Source organism: Meleagris gallopavo, chromosome 11 (assembly GCF_000146605.3).
Source record: "Meleagris gallopavo isolate NT-WF06-2002-E0010 breed Aviagen turkey brand Nicholas breeding stock chromosome 11, Turkey_5.1, whole genome shotgun sequence".
NCBI lineage: Eukaryota > Metazoa > Chordata > Aves > Galliformes > Phasianidae > Meleagris > Meleagris gallopavo.
Genome location: NC_015021.2, coordinates 11,396,663 through 11,417,388, shown reverse-complemented (window position 1 = coordinate 11,417,388; position 20,726 = coordinate 11,396,663). Strand labels below are relative to the sequence as shown.

Sequence of the window (20,726 nt, the reverse complement as noted above, 5' to 3'; positions counted from 1 at the left end):
CTCACTCTCTCTCAGGGCCCTGTTTGCAGCACTAACCTCACACTGTGCTTCCATTGCAGAGAAGCTGGAGTGCTGGTACAAGAACGGTGGCTGCTGGCAGTACTGCTGGGACAGCGGTTCCTTCCAGGTGCAGTGCTCCTGTGCCAAGGGCTACACCCTGCACGAGGACGGGAAGAAGTGCATGCAGACAGGTACTGTGCACCCAGCTACTGGAGTTTGTGCTTGGTGGTGTGTGGAAAATGAACGTTTGGATGCCTCTCAGTTAGCCTTCCTGCAATCCTGTGCCCCCATGAGTGCAAATGAGGAGCAGGACAGCAGTAGGGCCAGGAATGAGCCTGTTCCTCCCACCGGCATCTCCTGACACGGCATCAAGCACCCATTGCTCACAGCCTTTCTCTTTTTCCCCCAGCCCAGTTTCCATGTGGCCTGATCAGAGCCCGGCGTGCCTTGGAGGAAGCACGGCACGAGGTGGCCACGTGGAACAGCAGCACAACTCATGCAGTTAAACAGGCCAAAGAGAAGCAAAGTGCTGCTGAGGAAAAGGAAGCTTTAAAGGCTGCATCTGGGCAAAGCACAGCCGTGGAGGACGATGCTGGGCAGGAAGGTGGGGACCCCAGGCAGCAGCCCACAGAGGGACCGGCCTGGCAGAATGAGACGACAGCAGCAGCCATGGAGGAGGAGATGGTGGAGAAAAGTTCTGGGCAGAACCAGAGCGGGCAGAGCACCGGGCAGGACAAGACAGGAGCAGCTCAGCACATGCCTGGTGGTCTCAATGAGAGTGACAATGCAGATATTTCAGCCATACCTCAGTGTCCCCAAAGAAATGCCAGCGCTCCCGCAGAGCACAGGGACTCCAGGATAACTGGAGGATCATTGTGTCATCGGGGACAGTGCCCCTGGCAGGTAATGAACACACCTGGATGCTTGCTATACAGCAGCTCCAGCTGGAGCAGTTTCAGCAATGGTTGCTAAGGTTGGTTTTGTAGGTCAAGAGTAATCCAAGCGAACACCATGTATTTATTTCTCAAACTGCACTTTTGATCCATATGTTTCACTTGTTGCTGGACAATACTGTTGGTATTTTTAGTCTCTGTGCCCAGGTGAGATTCTTCTCCCCAGCCTTTCAGAGGACCCCAAACTGAAGGCAAATGGCAAACAGGGGAACTGCCACTATCCTTCTTTTGTGCCCTTTATCACTACTAGTACAGCAGTGCTGTTCTCACACAGGTTTTGATCCGTGACAGCAGAGATATTGGCTTCTGTGGAGGGAGTTTGATCAACAGTCGCTGGGTGATCACAGCTGCTCACTGCCTCGATCTTGTCAGACCTCACCACGTTACCATAGGTGAGTACCAGTCAGCACTGCATACTCCTACAAACCCAGAGATGATCTCATTTTAAATGGCCACGTTGCATTGTACAGCAGGCTTGGTTTCTCAGAGCTGCCCACTTCTCAGTGCCTGGTAAGATAACAGCACTGGTTGCAGCAGCCAAGTGGCACCATCACACCAGGCATGCTGCAGTACAGCCTTGTGCTTGAGACATCAAAGAAAAGAGGGACAGCAGCAGTGAGCAGAACACAGCCCAGATAACTGGCACAGACCGCTGCTGCACCTTAATCTTTATGTCAGAATCCTGAGTCCTGCACTTCAAAATAGTTCTTGACAACATTGATGGTGAAAATCCCTACGTAGGAATCTACTGCTGTAGTTGGTTCGCCCCTAAGGAGCAAACTGGTAAAGTTGAGTTGCAGGATCTTGCCTGCACTCCAAGAAGTTATTTCATACAGCTGGCTTTCTTTTGTCAAAGCACTGATACATGACCTTCCTGCTCCCCCACAAAGATAGGGAGCAGGCCCCTTACAGATGGCTTACCTTTAACTTGTTGTGGCTACAGGTGACTTTGACAAGTACCAGAGAGAACTGAAGGAGCAGAAGATAGGTGTGGAACGGAGCTGGACGCATCCACACTACGATTCCAACAACTACAATGGGGACATCGCCTTGCTGTACTTGAGCAGTGAGGTGGTTTTTAACGAGTACGCCATTCCCATCTGCCTGCCCAGCCCCAACCTGGCAGCCCTGCTGGCCGAGGAGGGACGAGTGGGGATGGTCAGTGGCTGGGGTGCCACCCACAGCCGGGGCTCCACGCTGCGCTTCCTCATGCGGGTGCGGCTGCCCATTGTGAGCATGGACACGTGCCAGCAGTCCACGAGCAGGCTGGTGACAGACAACATGTTCTGTGCTGGATATGGCACTGAAGCTGCGGATGCCTGCAAGGGTGACAGCGGAGGCCCATTTGCTGTGTCTTACCAAAACACGTGGTTCCTGCTGGGCGTTGTAAGCTGGGGGGATGGCTGTGCTGAAAGGGGAAAATACGGCATGTACACAAGAGTGTCCAATTACATCCCCTGGATTAAGGAGACTGTTGAAAGCGTGGAAGATTCAGAAAACTTTTCCATTAACTTTTCCTAAGAGCGACCTTAAAAATAGGGGCAATTCTTGTACTACAGCTGTCTCTGATGCTAAAAGCCAGGTTTGTCTTTAAAGGAATGCTGAGTCTCAATTTACCATAATTTACTGAGCAATTCAACAAATATTACTAAGCAAAAAAACGTGTGTAATAAAGAACTATTCCTGCAATAACAAAGGTGACAACTGAACTTCTTTCTGAAGAAGGCAGTAGAAAGGAGAGCTTGGCTGGCTGTTCTTTTGCTCACATCACAGGGGCTGACTGCTCAGAAAAGGAAGCACATAGCAGGCTGTGCGTCAGCTCTCTGGCTGTGAAGCAGTATGCTGGTACAGTGATCATGGATCAAGGAAGTTTTGTAGTGTGTGCCTGCTGCTTCAAGTACAATTCAATTCACTGAAATACAAATGTTTTGTGATACAAGAAGTTGCTGAGAAGAATCTTGTACTACAAGCTGTACAAGCTGCACTGCTTGGAGAGAGACTACACAAGTGGAGCTACAGAACACAGACCTGCAGGTGTAGCACAGAATGAAGGGCCAATTTTTACACCCTTTTTCTGAAAACATATGCTTTTTAATTCTCAAGACTCCCCCTCCCCCTTATACATCATTTCTCTCTCCCAGTGTTTGCTGCAAACCAGCATACACACAGGAGCACTTTGCTGCAGTTTGTGGGTGGTCTTTTTCACCCTCTCCAAAGATATTCTCACTTTGTCACCTTTCCTACAATTTACCAGTAAGCTCGCATAAAAAACAAGTCTTACTCATTATTAGCTCTTCTCTTCAGCTCCATCGACCACCAGGGGCCTGTAGTTAACAAAACTCTTGAGATAAATACCCCCAGTGCCTGATGTGTGCAGTACCATAACTACAATAAAGCTTGGGAGTTGCAGGGGGAGGGCTGGGAAAGCCATCCTAACTCACAGACCTTCAGGGCCACATGGAACCAGGATGTGAATACAGTTCATTGACTTTCAGAGAGCTTCACCTGCCACTATGGCAATAAAGAATCCAGCCTGTCAGTCAATTCTTAATTAAGAAGAAAAAAGAACATAAAAACTTTGGAACACTTAGCAGGCATAAAATGACACACACCTGAGCTCAGTTACATAAATAAGATGACTTATTTGCTCTTACCATGCATACAAGTGGAATTCCTTCAACAGCCTCCAGTGCAAGCATCCTTCACTGTCTGCTTAAAGATCACATCCCCCTGCAGGTTAACAAAGTCAGATCTCAAATGCAAGCACCATCTTCTTACATTCTTCTCTGTTATTGTCTCCAGCTGACCCTGAGTATCTTCTGGGTCAGTGCACAGTAGGATAAGCAGAGCTCCACCCAGGCAATCTAAGTGCACAGCACACAATGCCCAGCCACCGGTCAGTCCTCTTCAGCAGCCTCAATAACCTTCACTCCAAAGTCTGGTTTACTGTAAAATTGATCTATGCTATCGTGCAAAAGCCCTTCAGCTGCAGCTGCCTGATCTCCAGCAGCAGTCACCAGTGAAGGCTGTGCTCACAGCACAACAGATCAATAACAGCATCACCTCACTTACTGCAAGCACTTCAGCTGGAAGCTGCTGGGTTTTCAGTAGTTGGCCTCTGCTGGTCCTCTTCTGAGCTCTGCATCACACATTCATGACAAATGAAATCCTTCAAGTGGAAGATGGTCAGTATTTCTGTTGTGCAGATCTCCAAAGACAGGAAAACTGATTAATATTTAAAAAGCACTTAACACATAAGAAATGGAAAACAAGAAACAAATTGCAATTATCAGCTTCTCCACACACCAAGTGCACATTTTTTCTTCACATCTCACATACTCACTCTCTCCTCCATGCTCCACATATACATCATCCTGAGCAAATAACAGACAGCCCCCCAAAAAACAGAAGATGTTTTATTGTCTAAAGTGTTGCAATACAACAAATGTGTGATCTGTACAAAGGACACAATAGAGCAAGTTTAAATACAATCAGGAGAAATAAGTCCCCAAATTCACAGTCCTTGGACATTATCTTATACCAGAACCTGAACCAACAATTTAAAGATCAACTAAAAAACCCCAAACGAGTTGTTAAAAAAACATTAAGGTCTCCAAAGAGTCTATGGGTGCATTGTCTTACAGCAGAGATCACAGGGTATTCTGTGAAGGGTCACAATGGCATCTTATTGCCCTCAATGCTGATTTTCACCGCATGGGCCGATCTGCTTTTTTTCCTGATATCTGTGAATTTCCGCATCTGTTTGTCCAGTCGACTCACCCCTTTCTTAGAGCTCCCCTGGAACTTAAAAAACAAAACTAATAATTACCACTGAAAAAAAGCAGACGTCCCATAGGCTCAAGAAAAGCAACGCATGCAAGGTTAAGCCTGCAGGTGGGATCTGAAGGAGTCCCTGGTGCGGGGAGGGGCGTGCAGCTCTGCCCTCAGCTCCCCCCACGTGGACATACAGCTCCCCCAGCATACCATCCCACGTAGGGCAGTGATCACACACACGTCACAGAGGAAAGCTCTCCCACTGCAGAGGTTAACAGACACACGAGATGTTCACACGCTGGCAGAACATACAGTTTGGAACAGCTTTTGTCTGGAGTGTAGTGACAAATATATTGCACAATGCCATACATATAGGCTTCCTGTGGAAGGTTTTAGATGTAACTACACCTGACTGAGTTGACACGTCAATTCCAAACTGTGATTTATTTTGAAATTAATTCATTAGTACTTAAAAAGCGTGAGATTATTGGGAAAAAAAGGAGGTGAGGTTGGAAGTGAAAGAAATGCCTAAGAAAAGCTGATCATATCAGTTACTAGAAGTTACTGCATTTCATCTCTGTGTTTTAACTGCAGCTGAAGAACAGAGACAACACAGCAGTTATTGCACACAGATGAGAAACGCCACTGAAGACAAAGGACATTCCAGTCCACAACCACCACTTCCTAGATGCAAGTTCCCCTTTAACTGGACAGCAGAAACAGTGATGGAAATTTCACACCTTTTACGTTTGGGAAAAAGCAACATCAGAATATGCTACTTAGCATCTGGCTAAAGCAGCTATTGGGAACTGAGCCTCTTGTTCCACTGCTATGGAACACGCATTTAAAACGAACTCTATTTATTCATAGAATTCACTCAAATTCTATCTGGAATTTCACTGATTTTCAAGGGAGATATCTATGTATATGCTTTGGGTTTGAGTTTTGTTTTTCATCGTTGTTTTACATGAATAAATACGAAGTTTAAACTCAGCATCTATCATTTGTGCTTGCCTCACATCACTGTTCCTTTGTAACACCTCTGCTCACAGAACCTGAATGCAGAGTTAGCACTGCCAGAACAATTCTCATGTTGATGCATGTCAGTGATTGATCTCCCTCCACTCCATACTCGTGGCAGGGGAGTCTTCTCTTGTTCCTGACAACCACCCCCTGAATCTCACTTCTGTCAACGACTGTGGAAAAGAGGTGTGACAAACATCTTATTTTGTCTCAGTAAAACACCAAAGTCCTACACTGAGAGCTAAGAATTTCTGTGCATCTGTCCAGGCAAACCTGGAGAATTCAAGTAAAGTTTTAAGTGCCAGACTTGCTGGTATGCCAAGCACCAGAAGCCACAGGTGCAGAGCTTTCTGAACACAGGGATTCTCACGTAATACTCATCATTTGGGTCCCATGAAAGTAACAGGCGCAGGAAACATGGCAGATGTTACGTGCTACAGACTTTTTCCTGTACAAATTACAGTTTAGGCCACAGTGCAGACATCAGAGAATACAAGGAGAGTTTTCCAAGTTTAATTGGGGTGTACACACTCCTTTCCTGTATGTGCAATCTGCCAACAGCTGAAGCACATGCACTGTTCACACCTCCCTTGAGGGATACCTCTCAAACTTGGGGAAGGCAGTGTCATGGCTACAGGGGCATCCTGTTGCCTTCAATGCTGAACTTGATGGCCCGATGCACTTTGCTGAGTCGTTTCTGTTCAGCAAACCGTCTCTTGTGTTTTTCCAAGCGACTAATACCTCTCTTAATAGTCCCGGGCTAGAAACAATATCTCAATTAATGCAAAGAAGGAAAGATAACAGCAGAAAGATTACAATAGTTATTACCTCTTCCATTTACATCGGTTCTACCACGTACTCTACCTTTAAATTAAAACCATACCAAGTAGATGGAAGAACCAAATTAAACAAGGCAAAGGCCTCTACTGAAGCTGTTAATGGCTGCCAAAGCCTTGATGTTTTCCCAAACCAAAATACTATCGGAAGATTATGAAACAAAAAGTGGGGGATAGAAAATATCAGTGGCATACTTATTGAACTGCTGCTTTATTTCAACATGTTCTGAAAATAAGAGGCCTGTCATCAAACTCTTACATTAGGGAGAAGCTCTAGAACAGATAACATGAAAATCTCTTTCTGGTAAGAGAAGCAACGATGCCTGCGGAAAGAATTTGATGGGCTTATCTGAAAACAAACTTGTTGTCTATTCCTATTAGAAGAGGCACATAAAAAGAATCACTACGCTGTTCAGTATCTACAGCAATAAGGAGACAAATCCCCAGGCTTATTCACAGACAGCTTAGGTACAGAGTCACTAACAGAGGCCCAACAACACCCCACACCACAGCTCTTACCCTGGAGGACTCCATCTCCACGTTCCACTTTGGCCTGACCACGTAATCCTTGTTGGAAGGCATTGGCACCCTCGCACGGGCACAGAAACCTGGGTCTCCAGGTCTAAGAGCTCTGAAGAAAGAAAAGTTCCTGTTAGATACAGCAGTCTCTAACAGAAAGAACTATGATTGATTCCGATACAGGTAATTCTGAAACAGAGTATTATCATTGATTTTAAAGCCTCAAAACAAACCGTGTACTGTTAGTTCTTTAGAAATACCTTTTTCTAGTTCAAATAAAAATCAATGAGAAAACTTCAACTCACTTTTCCTCTCCTGTTAACACTTTCTCCAGATCCCTGCGGGGAGTCTGACCACCAGAACTGCAAGAAAAATAAATCTTATTAAGTGTTCACATACAGACAAATTTAGTAACTTCAAAGGAAAATCAAGTACAGTAAGAGAAAAAAACTGAGGTCAGAAATAACTGTTCTTCAATTTACCCTAACACTTGCACACAGTTTTTCTTTATGGGAGTCCTAGAAAGAAAAATAATGCATTCACATTTCTGTCTGCTACTCCTACCTGCTTAACCTCCTCCGCTGAGGCATCTGTTCCAAATCTCTCTGTTCTCTCTCTTCTCTTGTCATGCCTTTGTAGTTTGAGGTAAGACCAAAGATGGGTCGAGACCATTCATCTAGTAAATAAATAGATAAATAAGTTAAACTAATTTATTATCAGTCTTTATTATTTACAAACCATTCCTTTCAAGGTTCATATATACTTTTCTTCAGCTGAGCAGCTGACCTATGAACTCTTCGTATTTCAGAGAAATCCGAAGTTGCAGACAGAAAGAAAGACTTCACCCATGAAGTCTCTTTCTGCTCACTTTTCAGTGCATTGTTTGTTTGGGGTTTTTTTTGGACTCTCTCAGCTCCAGGAACACTTAGTGTCAGAAACTTCTGCATAGCACAGTAAGTGTTACTTTAGAAATAGAAAAATATATGCAGAAGAGCAGAAAAAAAGGTTTTAAATCAGCTTGTAGTCATTCAAGATGGAACACACCACACAAGATTATAGCTGTTTAAGTACCGGATTTTTAGACAGACCGAACTTCAGAGAAAAAGCAGTTTTCTGACAGCACCTTCCACCCTCAGTAACTTGTAGGAGGAGATGCAGCCAACTTGCCAGGGAAGAATTTGGGCAAAATAAAAGCTGTCCTCTAATTTTAAAGCAAAACAGACAGAAACAGGGAAAAGTGCACGCAGATGGGAACCTAACAGTGTTCATTTAGAGCCCTGCAAACAAAGCAATAAGACCAAGGAGAATCTTACATTGCAGAGTTACTTCTACTATAGACAATAACATGCAAAAGACTTATAGAAATTAAATTATCAGAGAAACCTCACTGAAGCAAGATAAAAGGTTTACATACTGATCAGCTTCCCTGCCATATCCTTGTTAGGTCTTGACTCTTTGGGGTGCTTGTAGAGGTACATCACAGCTCGTCCAATTCCACTGTGCTTCAGGGTCTCCTGACTCACGCTTGGCAGCTACAAGAGAAAGGAAAAGTCAGAAAAAGGCAAAAAATTCTGTTTGAACATTAATGGCGTCACTGAATTTTGTAGAAAACAACATTCTGTTAAGTATTTATTCCAAATGCTCTTGTGCTTATATTACCCAAAACCAGAGCCACTGTCTTCCTAAACAAGCATTTTGTAAGGATTCAAGTTCACGTGGCAAATGCTTCCAGTATAACTTAACTGAGTCAGAACTTGTGCAGATTCTTACACAAGGACAAATATGTCCAATCACTCAAAGCCAACTAGTGATGCTGCAAGAGAAATCTAACTTCTGCCTCACTATCAAGGCTATGCCATACTCTACTCATGAAAAAAAAAAGTGAACCATCACAATACATAAACCACTGCAATGAGGGAAGATAAGTGACTGAGAGGTCCAGATTCCAGAATCTAGAAATGCCATAGCATGGGAACTCCCTGATAGAGAATAGGGAATTTGACACGTGTCATTTGTGAGAGGCTCTCTGAAATATCTCCTGGCCTGCTACTTAGCACAGCTTTTTGCTTTATTGTGAACACAACAAAATCTTCCCAACATTAAGTGTCTACAATTCCCTACCCACATTTTTTTCAGCTAGACAGCATACCTACAACATAAGGAACACTTGTTTGGTTTAAATGTTGCATCATTTTAACATCTAATTTGTGGTTTGCTTCCTCCTGCACTTCAGCACCTGGCCCACCAGCAGTGTCACAGCAGTCAGCACTACACATTTCCCCAAAGCATGACTGTAAACCCACGGATCAAATACAGTTAAAAGTCAGTTTAAAACCTCTTGCAGGATCTTCAGAAGCTCCTCTCGTATCTTTAGTGCTGGCAGACTTCGGTCTGGGAGAGGAGAAAGCCACTCCTTGATGGCAGACATTACACCACTATCGATGAACGTTTCTTTGAGGTCCTGCCTAGGAAGTTTAAAGAACAGAGAATCCACAGTCGTGGAACACATCTGGATCTGAAGACATAATGGTCCTTCAAGTGCAACAGTATATTTGAGTTTAACGGGTAAAACTAGGGGTAATTTTAGTTCTGAGGGCACCTGTCTCCAACATTTACCCAAAATGTTTCCCTGCATTCTCAGTACAGCTGTAATGTCACCCTATGAAACCCACTTGCTCTTCAAGATAATAAGCAGCTCCAAGACAGACTCACTTTTTAAGATGCATAACTACAGTTGGTAGCAAAGTTAATTTCTTCAGTGCAGGTTTCTTTTGTGTATTTAGCTGTCGATCCTCCTGCAGAGAGTTGAAGAATTACAAGATAATCAAAAGAAGAAATCAGCAATTCTCATCCATTACAGCATTTACAGGAAAAGGACTAGTGGATAACTGGAGAAGTGCACCTTTGGCAGAATGACAATGGCTTTATACCCTATGCTACTCCTTCCTACAGCTCCAAAACACATCTTATATGATGATTTCTCAAATAAATAAACAAACAAAATCCCCTCCTTAATCAACATTTTCATTAAAGTATCACATTAGGAGATTCCCCCAAGAATTACATGCTTTTCTACTTCATGATTCAGGCCTATTGCAATAAACTGGACTTCTGCAGGGTCCTCCATCTGAGGTACGTGTAGCTTACCTAGAAACTCTGATAGTAAACTCACAACTGAACAATAAAAACCAACTAATCAAACAGTAAGAAGTGAAAACACATGCGTTCGTTTCACTAATGAATAACTGTATAATGCAGAGATTGAGGGTAAAGCATGGTGTAATTAACATAAAAGTACACAATTGTGCATCATGTGCTAGAACAGTGTCAGCTGCACAATTAGGTGACTATGCTCCAAGGTCATTATTTCAGTATCTATTCAGTACTTGAGATCAAATATCAAAAACATCATTATGATCAACAGCTCAGTGTCCTGATGTGTTAATAGCTTTCCACTCACACTTAATTCATTGAAGACTCTTCCTACACAGAGGGTTTCTTTATTACAAGAAGTGAGTCTCTTGTAATAGGATTCTGTAATACCTCCCACTCCTCTGCCCCACAACAGCCTGACAGGCACGCAACAAACAACTCAACTGGAGCTCCGTTCTTCTCTCCAACACTTCATTGCTTCTTTTAGAACATTTGTCCATAGAATGGCCTGGGTTGAAAAGGACCACAGTGCTCATCTCATTCCAACGCCCTGCTATGTGCAGGGTCACCAACCAGCAGCCCAGGCTGCCCAGAGCCACATCCAGCCTGGCTCTGAATGCCCATCATCTTGTCCAAGACCAGGAGTCACAGCTCCCTCCCAGACCACCATCTTACTCTCCCCTCCTTCCCCAAAACACATTAAGATAGATTTTTCTCTCTAAAATTGTCCCCAATTGCTTTTAATAAGTTCCACCTAACAGTTAACTTGATTGCTACTCCAACAATATTCCAAAGACAAAAGACAAGAGCCTGCAGACCTTGCACACAACCAACCAACATATTCAACACAAGTCTCTGAAAGAGGAAGTCTGCCAAACCAAAATTTCCCCTAATTTTATGTTTCTACCATAATTTAACACATTCAAGTACTTTAGAAAAGGTTTCTTCTGCAGAACAAACAAGTTCTATATGCTAGGAACTGTATCATGAAATACAGTTCCTTTCTCGGTATTTGATATACATACATTTTATAAAACATGTGTTCATCTCTTCTTATAGGGCAATTGATCTCCAATTATAAAAGTGTAACACGTTTACTAAACATAATCTTTAAAACAATTTATCTAAGTTTCAACAGAAAGAAAATATATTGAATTCAGACCAGCAAAATATTCATCAACTGTTTAAATATGCACAGCACCCTGAACACTACTTCTGAGTACTAAACACCTCTCTTTCACTGAACGCAAAATAGAAATGAATTTTAAGTGTCTCTGGAACCCAGAAAACTCACCTCTGCAGCTTCATTCATTTTCACAATCATAGCACTGACCACATCATCTGCATCACTAATGAAAGTCCCACCATCACGGTTTCGTCGACGCTTGCCACTCATACTCTTCTTTCGTTGCAGCATCATGTCAAAATCTGACATGAAGTCCATACTGCAATGCAAGGAGAGAGTCTGCTCATAGAAGAGAGTTTAACTCACTGTTCTTGTAGAAAGTAATTTCGTATTTCTCTAGTATCACCTTTCTAAAGGTCTTCCAGAACTCTACTAGAATTCTGTCTCAATGTCCCTGTAAGATATTAGATGCCTTCAGTACACTAACAGGGAAATCAAAGGCCTTCAGTGGTTCTGAGCTGTGCTCAGAAGTCTGTAAGACCTTACAGAAGCAGCTACAGACACCCAGGGTACAAGTGCCAAAGCTGTCACTGAAGCTGTCCAAGATTTAGCATTCCTGTACCTGCAATACATTCCTCTGACGCTACTAGAGGAGACAAGGACAGAAGAGAGAAGGTGAGGTCAAATCACACCTTATCCCCTATGAGGAAAAAAACAGAACTGTGACTCCAATGCTACTAAAGCAGCCTAGCACTGAGCTGCTAGAAGTACAGGTAGATGTTTGCCTCATTAATTATTCTAAGTTTTGATGGGAACTCCAAAATGCTCTACCTGTGCTGCTGCTCCACTTATCTGCTATGGATTGCCAAGTGACCAAACTGAACAGGCAGAGAGAACCTTATGTCACAGTCAATGAGAATGTGTTTTCTGCTGAGACACTGCCCTTCCCTTGTCTGCTGCATGAAGTCAAGCTGGTTTATGGAGAGGCTCTTCTGCAAAATCTTGTGTTTATTAACAAGGTACGTAACACATCAACTTACTGCTTCCCTCTTTTGACATTATCATCAGAGTCGGACTCATCTGCTGTCTCCTTCATCTCTGCATCACCCTTCTCTTCTTCCAAGTCTTCCTGGTTAAAGCCCTGACAACATAGACAAAGACAGTGCAAGTCAGTGCAGGAATTAAGACTGAGCATTAACTCAGGTGCCTGACTTTTACATTCTCAAAGCTTCCTCTAAACTCTCTTCAGACTTATCTGGAAGAGTAACAAAAGATTAATAACTTCACCTACAGCTTTCACACCAATGACTCTCAGTAGCAGAGTGATGAAAATTATTCAACTCAGAGTCTACCTCAGAAAGTTCAGGAGATAAAAAGACTTCCCTCCTGAGACAGAGTATCCATCAACAGGAATGCAAACCCCAACAGGCATTCTGGGAAGAGCTTCATATGAAGATTACACTGTCAACTAAATACCAAACCTCCACAATAACACTTACTGTGAATTCCTCTTCTTCTTCATCACCAGACTCTCCAAATATATCTGCGATCAGGTTCCTGGGAAGATAACAGAAACATTTATCTGTTTATACAGCAGCGGTGAGAACACATTTTCTGTGACATTTCCAACATGACAGTGTAGATCCACCCCTTCCATTTTGCCACACTGACCTTCCTCCTTGCAATACAAATGAAGGTAGGTTCTGGCTGGTACTTTTCCATCTTCCTATTCACCATCAGTGTCACTCCCTGCAACCCTGAAGGAATTCATATTCCCAGAAGCACTTACTCTTGTTCATTTCCAGATTCACTGTCACTGCCAAACAGATCTTTCTCTTCCTTTTTCTTCCCAGTATCCTCTTTTCTTTCTTCCTCTTCTTCACTATCTGATACCATATTTTTCTTCCTTTTGTCAGATTTCTCTGAAGCAGCATCACTATCTGATTCTTCAACATCAGAAAGGATTCGTACTTTTTTTGCAGCTGCCAATGGAAAGAAGCATTACTACCTGCCCTGGTAACAGAAGTGACAACAGGTGTGCTCCGACAGCTGTTCTCTCTCAAATTCAATTGGAACAGGAGGGAAGCCAATTAGCATTCCTACACTAAAACTGCCCTTTTGAAAAAGAAAACACATTCATTCTGAAATTTGTTTTATCCAGTCAGTAACTGAATAAAACTCCATAAAGCACATCTGTTCATATGAACTTTTGCTTTCAAAACTCTCACTCCTAGTATATTTAAGACAAAATAGAGGAAAAATATGACCAGAGAAATAACAGCAAATCAAGAAATAACTGTAACAGAAACAATCAATGTGACAACAGATTCCAGTATAGAGCAAGATTGTAGATGTAGAATTTCTTTTACTTCTGTTAAACCTACTCATTACTCCAAAGCACTGGATACATATTCACACAGAACAATCCCCTCCCCAAAAGCAGTGCTCTAAGAACAAAACTACTCTGCAGTTTCGCATTTATCTTAGATACTAATTATATCACTACTGCTGGTCAGATCACATTATTTTCACATTAAAGTTTCTTACGTGCTTTCTCATTCTCATCCTCACTGTCAGAGAGGATAGCTGTTTTCCTCTTCACTGTCTTCTCCTCTTCTTTCTCATCATCATCACTGTCCGATATTTTTCGTCTCTGAGGACCTTCTTCTTCACTGTCAGAACCCTGAAATCCTTCCCTCGCTTGTTCATTATCTGAATGGTGAGAATCATTCTGCACCTCCTCCTTCCTGTCCTCCCCATCACTATCATCAGACTCTATTTCTGGTTTGTGCCTGGCAACACCCTCGCTCTCTGAGTCGCTGCCCAGCTGTTTGTGGAGCTCCTCGCTCTCCGAGTCACTGGCTGGCTGCTTCTGGAGCTCCTCATTCTCTGAGTCGCTGGCCGGCTGCTTCTGGAGCTCCTCATTTTCAAAGTCACTACTGTGATTCCTGGGAGGTTCTCCATTTTCAGAGTCACTCGCTTGATGATTTAAGGCATCTTCGTTTTCAGAGTCACTTAAGTGTTGGTTTGGACGGTCCTCGGTATCAGAGTCACTGTCTTTCCCTCCCTGAGCTGCTTCGTTGTCAGAATCGCTTGCATTGTGATTTGGAGGCTCCTCGTTATCTGAGTCACTGTCTTTTTGCCTCGGTGCATCTTCATTCTCAGAGTCTGTCATATGAGGCTCTCCCATTTGCCCATCATCTTCTCCATCGCTGTGTTCATTCTGGAAAAAAAAAACACAAACAAACAAGATCTCAGACAACAAAGCAAAAAAACAAGGAACAAAAAGCATTCCCAACCTGTGCTTGTCCTTCCTCCCCTCTGACTGCCCAACCTACTACAGACTCAAATACTTTCTCTATAGAAAGGATTGCTAGACAAACCGTGTCAAAAAACTATCAAATACCACAGATCAAGGAAAATCTTCAGAGATCAATGGAACTGTGTCCATCCTGCTGCTCAAATCTATTTCGGAAAGAGTAACAGAAAAAAAACCCTCAAATTAAGATGTCCAAGAAAGTCCATCTCCCTCAGGGAGAATACTTAAAGGCTTCCATTTAAAGAGTCCAAACTTCAAAGTGGATTAGCCCAACTCCCCTCAAAATAATCAACCTCCTGTACTGGTCATTTTCTTAAGATGCCAAATAAACTTTTTTGTATTAAATACATTTTACTGAAACTGCACATGCACTGTTTTCTGAATGAAGCTCAAGAGAGCTTGTACTCTTTCAACATTTAAAAAAATGTCAAGATCAGAAGCCAATTAAAAAATACATAAAGCTTTGGTCAGACCAGTTCTTAATGTCTTGATTAATAACGATATAAGAACAGTTTCAACACTTCTGTCTCTTAAGCTCAGAGCTCCCATGCTGTATCTATTTGTAAATACACCAACCTTCTTAAATCCGTAAGAGAACACAATCTTTTGTGTCTTCTACCCAGCAAGAACAGCCATTTTGGGAAAATCTATCACAAGACACCTGCCTACATCAGTGCAGACAACAGAATGTTATTTCATCTTCACAAGATCCAAGTTCTACATTTGCCCAAGAAAACAGACTCTGTTGAATTCTCATTCCTTAATTCAGCTTGCCTGCATGGTCACTGTCACCACAACCATTTTCAGCTAGAAATGACACTGGAAAGGAACAGCTTTTCTACATGCTTCTGCCTTCTCGGCTGCAGACTCCTTCCATTAGTATCTGCTATTCCAAGAAATACTCAGTTTGTGGAGATAATTACACATCTCTATGTCCTAAAGCTTCCAAAACTTGTTACCAATTTACTTTCATTGGGAGAGCACGTTTTATATTTTTCTTTTTCCCCACAGTCATTCTTCTCCCACACTCAGAGCCATCCACAATAACGCAGGTATATCTATCCTACAGTTACAAGAAACAGTTATTAATCTTTATAACATATGGATAAGAAGGAATTTTAAATAAAGCAAAACTTCAATCCCTTTTAGGAATTACTCCCGACAGATTTATATAAACTGTTCAGTACAATAATTCTTAAAATGTTGGATCTTACGCATTTATCCCCTTGGCTAGCACTTGATACAACTGTAAATTCAACATGACTGAAATATAAGTAAAAGAAAGTTACCATACAATGGGGAAAAAAGAGTCAGGACCACATAAATTTACAACCAGCACTTCAAATACAACTTCACTATCTCCACGTTCCTTAATACCATATATAACACGAGCACTTTCCTCTCTGGCAGCCTTCTCAATCACACTGCTACCGTTCTGCAGTTCTCATTCCTCCTCACAGACAGGAAACGTGTTTCAGTTAAAAAACTAAGTCAGGAGTTTTAAATAAAAAGATTAAATATCTACAGATTTGAGGGCGCACAACTGAGGTACACCACACACCCAAATCACTGTTTGTTACAGGATTTTATTTTCTGTTCATCGAAATACTAATTTGTTTGCCTTCTCCTGCCAAGCTTGAAACTAAGAACATGTATACGATGTATTTTCTCTCACCATATTGTTTAGGATAAAAGAAAGCTTCAGCTGCTTAAAACAGCATTACAGATTGGATCACTGAGAGGCACTGAAATGCAGCTATACATTTAAGTTGATGTGCTTTGCCTGTTTTCTCCTGATTTCAGATGTCTGATATTCAACAGGTACTAACAATTATGACAGCTATAATAAAGCATGTTGTTAAACATCACCACAGTACACAAGAGAAATAGAACTGTTTAACTATCAGGCTCGTCACCTTCCATGCTGTAAGACTAAGAAGTCTTTAGTAAATGTTAAGTAGAACTGAAAAAGCAACTTGAATCCACAGTGACTCTTTATCACTCAATATTTCTACAAGCAAAAGCGTGGCTGCAGGCAATACAGCCACCTATTCAGAATATATGACTAAGCTACAAAGAACTTCCTACACAAAACACTTGTGACTCCAATTAGACAGCAGCATTACTAAAGCACTTTACAACATACTGAACCTCTCATCTGTTACCGCAAACAGGCAGTCACACTTGAGAAGGAAGGTGCTGGGGAAGGAGAGCATCCATGCACCTTAATTAGCTCCCACTGCGACTTACACTGTGCTCTGCACCACAAACCTCAGTGATAATTACAGCTTCTGAACTCCACTGTGATATTGTCACCTACAGCAGAACAGCTTAAGAGACAGCTCGGGAAGCAGTAGGTAATACATGCAACCCTACAGAGATTGGGCACAGGCACCCCCTGCTCTGATCCCCAATCAGGAAAACAACCACAGCCAACCTAAAGAGCACTGTTACGTCAGCCCAGGAAGCCCTGCAGGGACGTGACAGGTACTGCCTCATCTCAGCACTACCTTACAGTGACTGAACATCTTCTAAAGCACAGCTGAGACAGCTGACTCGCTCAGAACTGAGGCACTACAAGCAGGCCCTGTCCACAGCCATCAGCGCGAGGTCAGCCAAACACAATTCATACACCCTTGAATGCTTGGGAATGTTCTCCATACAAAAAGCAAGAGCAACTTCACAACGAGATGATAAACTTAATACGAGAGTGTTGGTCTCTCCTCTACCTCCCTGACACACCTTCCCTGCTTTCCTTAAAAAACAATTCATCTCTAAAAAGATATGTTCCAGTAAGTCAATGATTTAATTTAGAGTCTTCTGTTTTTTGTTTGTTTTTTTTTATTATTTGTCCAATTACTGGACTAAAAGAAGAGATATCCTTAGAAACAAGTAGGTCTCAGGTAAGTGCTACCATATTTTTCTAATTCCTTTGCTTTCTTTTCTTCCTCCTCTTTATCTATAAACTTTTAAATTGAGATGTCCTTAATATTTTTAACTGACAATTCCATAACATGAGGCTTTAGTACAGTATAAAATACACCAAAATCAAATTTACAGTGTTATCCTTCTACATGAAAATTTCATCTTGAAAGTAGGTTTTTGGATCAGCATGCAGCCGCTTTTAAGACTTACTACTTTGATAATCATTAAGATGAACAAAATTGACCCATCCCCTATAATCTCATGAATGGCAGTTGATAAAACTAAGGCACACATAACCATCGTAGGCAGTTCAGGAAGCTTGTTTTCAGTAAAAGATATTTCTGTGTTTGTTAAGAGTCACAGTCAAACCATAACTTAAATCATGAAGACAGCAGCAACTTGCTTAGATCTAAGTCACTGAAGATTTCCATACGAACCTGACTTGTACAAACACTGTAAACATGATTTAATATTCATTACTGTACTAAAACTACGTGCCATCTGATTCCATTTGACCGAAACAGAATTGGTAAGGACATCAAAGAGAGCATTTATAGATAAAGTGGGGCTGGGGGAAGGAAAGCCAGAAAAGAATTGTGGAAAAGAAAAACCCACATACCTGAGACCTACTTAAGTAATTCCTCAGGATCCCCCTTTTCTTTAAAGTTAAGAACCTGTAAAAAAAGTTGGAAATTTTAAAACTTCAGTTCTTTGTATCTGAGCTCTGAATTCGAGACGAAATAGGAATTAAATAGACTTAACTGATTGGGCTGTCTCAAAGGTATTATTACCTTTGAATGTCATTCCTCCCACATACTCCTAAAGATGAAAAAAATAATAGGATGAGAGAAAATTTAGGATAAATAGAACAATAAATAACTGAAAGCTACTCTTCTTTCAGAGACAGCAGCTCCACACTGTCAGCCAAGTTGCATTTGGAGTTTGACATAGGAAAGCATTAAATTACTAGGAATGGAAGACTAAAAGAAAACACCTAAGAATAATTTTTTTATGATTTTAGCCAAATCAAGCCAAGCATTAAGGCCTGGAGGTTCATATTTACTACCAGATAAAGAGGGATTTTTTAGTGCTACTGGGGATTTTTCATTTGTTTGTTTTTAAGTGGACTTTCTATTTTGCCTACAGAGGAAAATTAACAGCTATCATGGAACAAAGCCCTTACAATGCTGGAGGTACATGCAGAGAACCATCAGCAACAACAACAGGTCACACTGAAGATGTAAATGGCCAAATCTTTGTTTCTTTCAGGCAGATTTTCAATTACTTGGTAACAGTAAACAAAATTAAAATTCAGCAGGAGCACAGAAGAACAACGGATCAAGTTTTCAAACACTGAAGATAAAGCTTAATATAACTGTAGCAGCATCACAGCTCTCCATGCTCTCGTTATGATTCTTCCCCATTAAAACAAAAGTACAAAATTCCTATCAAAGACAATTATTTCCGTCACACATAAAATCATATTTCTTCCTCACATGGAAATCTCAACTGTCTCAATGGCAGATGCTGACTGACAGCAAATCCCCTGCAGTCCAATTTCTTTCACTGCAAATACCAGTATCTCTAGAAACAAATCCAAATGTGCTTTACACTCAAATTCAAAGAAGTGAGAGCTTTCCTTTTGCACTCATACCAAATCTTCACATCCTAACTCTGATGAAAGCACAAATTAAAAGTAAATAAATTAGGATTGCAAGTTACCCCACAGCAGAGGATGTGTTAGAATCTGTTAGAAAACACCATACCATGCATTTTAAGCAACTTCTTCAAATGGATACTAAGGCCAATGGATGTCAAAGTTAGTTCGGATCTTCATGCAACATGCAACACAGTTTGCAGAGTGAAATGGCTCTGATTTTAATTTTGAAGAGCTCTCCATAACATAACTCTGGTGGCAGAAGTTGGGATTTTCCAGTCCAAAATCCTCCCAGCAAGGCCAAGGAAAACCTGATGTCATTCTATCATCTCAAGACACTAGAAATTCCTCAAGATTAACCCCAGAATCACCCCAGACACGGGAGATACTTTTTTTTAACCAGAATTTCTTTTAAACCCCCGGAGTCAAACCATGAGTAATAGCACCTCTCCTCCAAATACAACCCTATATCACAACACCAGCACTTTTTCAAGGGGCCAAGTTTCATAGCACAGAGCTCTTCAGACAAAGAAGAGCCATCTTTCCACACAGGGAGAATTACTCATTTGTGAATGACAAAGTGAAAAGCGTATCACAGAACAAACAAACTTCAGAGGCAAGGCTCATGTCCAAAAGGAAAGATGGAAGATGAGAAAGCATTTATTCTTTGGTAAGGAAATCTATACCTCCGCAACGCATGGTTTTACATTACTATGTCAAATTTAAAGCAAAATTCCAAATCCTTCAACCCACTGCTCAGAATTTAAAATCCAGGAAGTTTATCTTCTTGCAACTGAGTGCACGTGTTACACTTTTTCTAGTGCAAACTGTGACCGCTGTCACAACTGAAGACCCAAAAGTCAAGAGATGAGATGAGAAGACATTCGTTTCTGCAAGTAAAGTTTTGCCACACAGAGCCCTTCAGATCAAATGAATAAGCACTAAAGACTCAATTAAGGATGCGATACGTTTTTAAATCAAAGATCAGTTAACAACAGAGCCACCTACACGAAGCACTAACAGTACCTCTGAATGGTGCCCTACACTTCCATTCTCAGATCCAGAATGCTGCTCGTTTCCTTCATCTTCAACGTCAGATCCCGAATCTCGTTCATCCTGCACCGGAGTAGCTCCACCATCATCTGCCCACGGGAAAAACAAGGGAAAATTCGGTGACACTTCCCAATACGTACCGGGCACTGAAGGCTCCAGGGGACCCAGCAGCCGGGCCGGGGCACAGCCGTGCGGTCACGTAGGGACACAGCCCCCACAGACTGCTTAGGGCACAGGGACCCACAACTCCCCCGTCCGTCCGTCCGTCCGTCCGTCCGTCCGTCCCTCCCTCCGGGCCCTAGCGTCCCTCCCGCGCAACTACCTGACTGGTCCCCGCCGTAGTACTCGCTCTCCATGGCGGGCCGCCGGCCCCGCCGAGACCCGGGGG

At 42.2% G+C, this 20,726-nt stretch overlaps 2 protein-coding genes across 5 annotated transcripts; one reads left to right on the top strand and one right to left on the bottom strand.

Moving 5' to 3' along the window:
- Positions 1-4: 4 nt before the first annotated feature.
- On the top strand, positions 5-2,565 carry LOC100549016 (coagulation factor IX-like; the record flags this gene model as incomplete). Its single annotated transcript, XM_019618874.2, has 4 exons — positions 5-191; positions 410-903; positions 1,228-1,345; positions 1,897-2,565. Coding segments are annotated over 4 exons (1,377 nt in total), but the record flags the coding sequence as incomplete, so codon positions are not given.
- A 1,785-nt stretch (positions 2,566-4,350) lies between these two features.
- Positions 4,351-20,720, bottom strand: IWS1 (interacts with SUPT6H, CTD assembly factor 1). 4 transcript variants are annotated; one of them, XM_010716613.1, is made up of 16 exons: positions 20,661-20,720; positions 20,312-20,427; positions 18,391-18,447; positions 13,932-14,607; positions 13,174-13,366; positions 12,884-12,941; positions 12,425-12,525; positions 11,553-11,703; positions 9,818-9,900; positions 9,441-9,570; positions 8,520-8,637; positions 7,670-7,781; positions 7,411-7,467; positions 7,106-7,217; positions 6,352-6,510; positions 4,690-4,757 (listed from the first exon to the last, which is right to left on the bottom strand). In XM_010716613.1, the coding sequence occupies exons 1-15, from the start codon at positions 20,692-20,694 to the stop codon at positions 6,382-6,384; spliced, it is 2,127 nt and encodes a 708-aa protein (XP_010714915.1). In that variant the 5' UTR covers positions 20,695-20,720; the 3' UTR covers positions 4,690-4,757; positions 6,352-6,381. The 4 variants fall into 4 exon arrangements, with proteins under 4 accessions (XP_010714914.1, XP_003209000.1, XP_019474562.1 ...); XM_010716612.3 differs by lacking the exon at positions 6,352-6,510 and having other exon boundaries at positions 4,351-4,757; XM_003208952.3 differs by lacking the exons at positions 6,352-6,510; positions 18,391-18,447 and having other exon boundaries at positions 4,351-4,757.
- Between the last annotated feature and the right edge of the window lie 6 nt (positions 20,721-20,726).

Excerpts from the sequence above, each read along its gene's own strand:
- IWS1 (XM_010716612.3), bottom strand. The coding sequence starts at position 20,694 with ATGGAGAGCGAGTACTACGGCGGGGACCAGTCAG. Across the intron at positions 14,608-18,390 it reads CCTTTGAGACAGCCCAATCA|AATGAACACAGCGATGGAGA; the intron begins GTTAAGTCTATT and ends TTTTTTTTCCAG. Across the intron at positions 9,571-9,817 it reads GTAGTTATGCATCTTAAAAA|GCAGGACCTCAAAGAAACGT; the intron begins GTGAGTCTGTCT and ends TAAACTTCCTAG.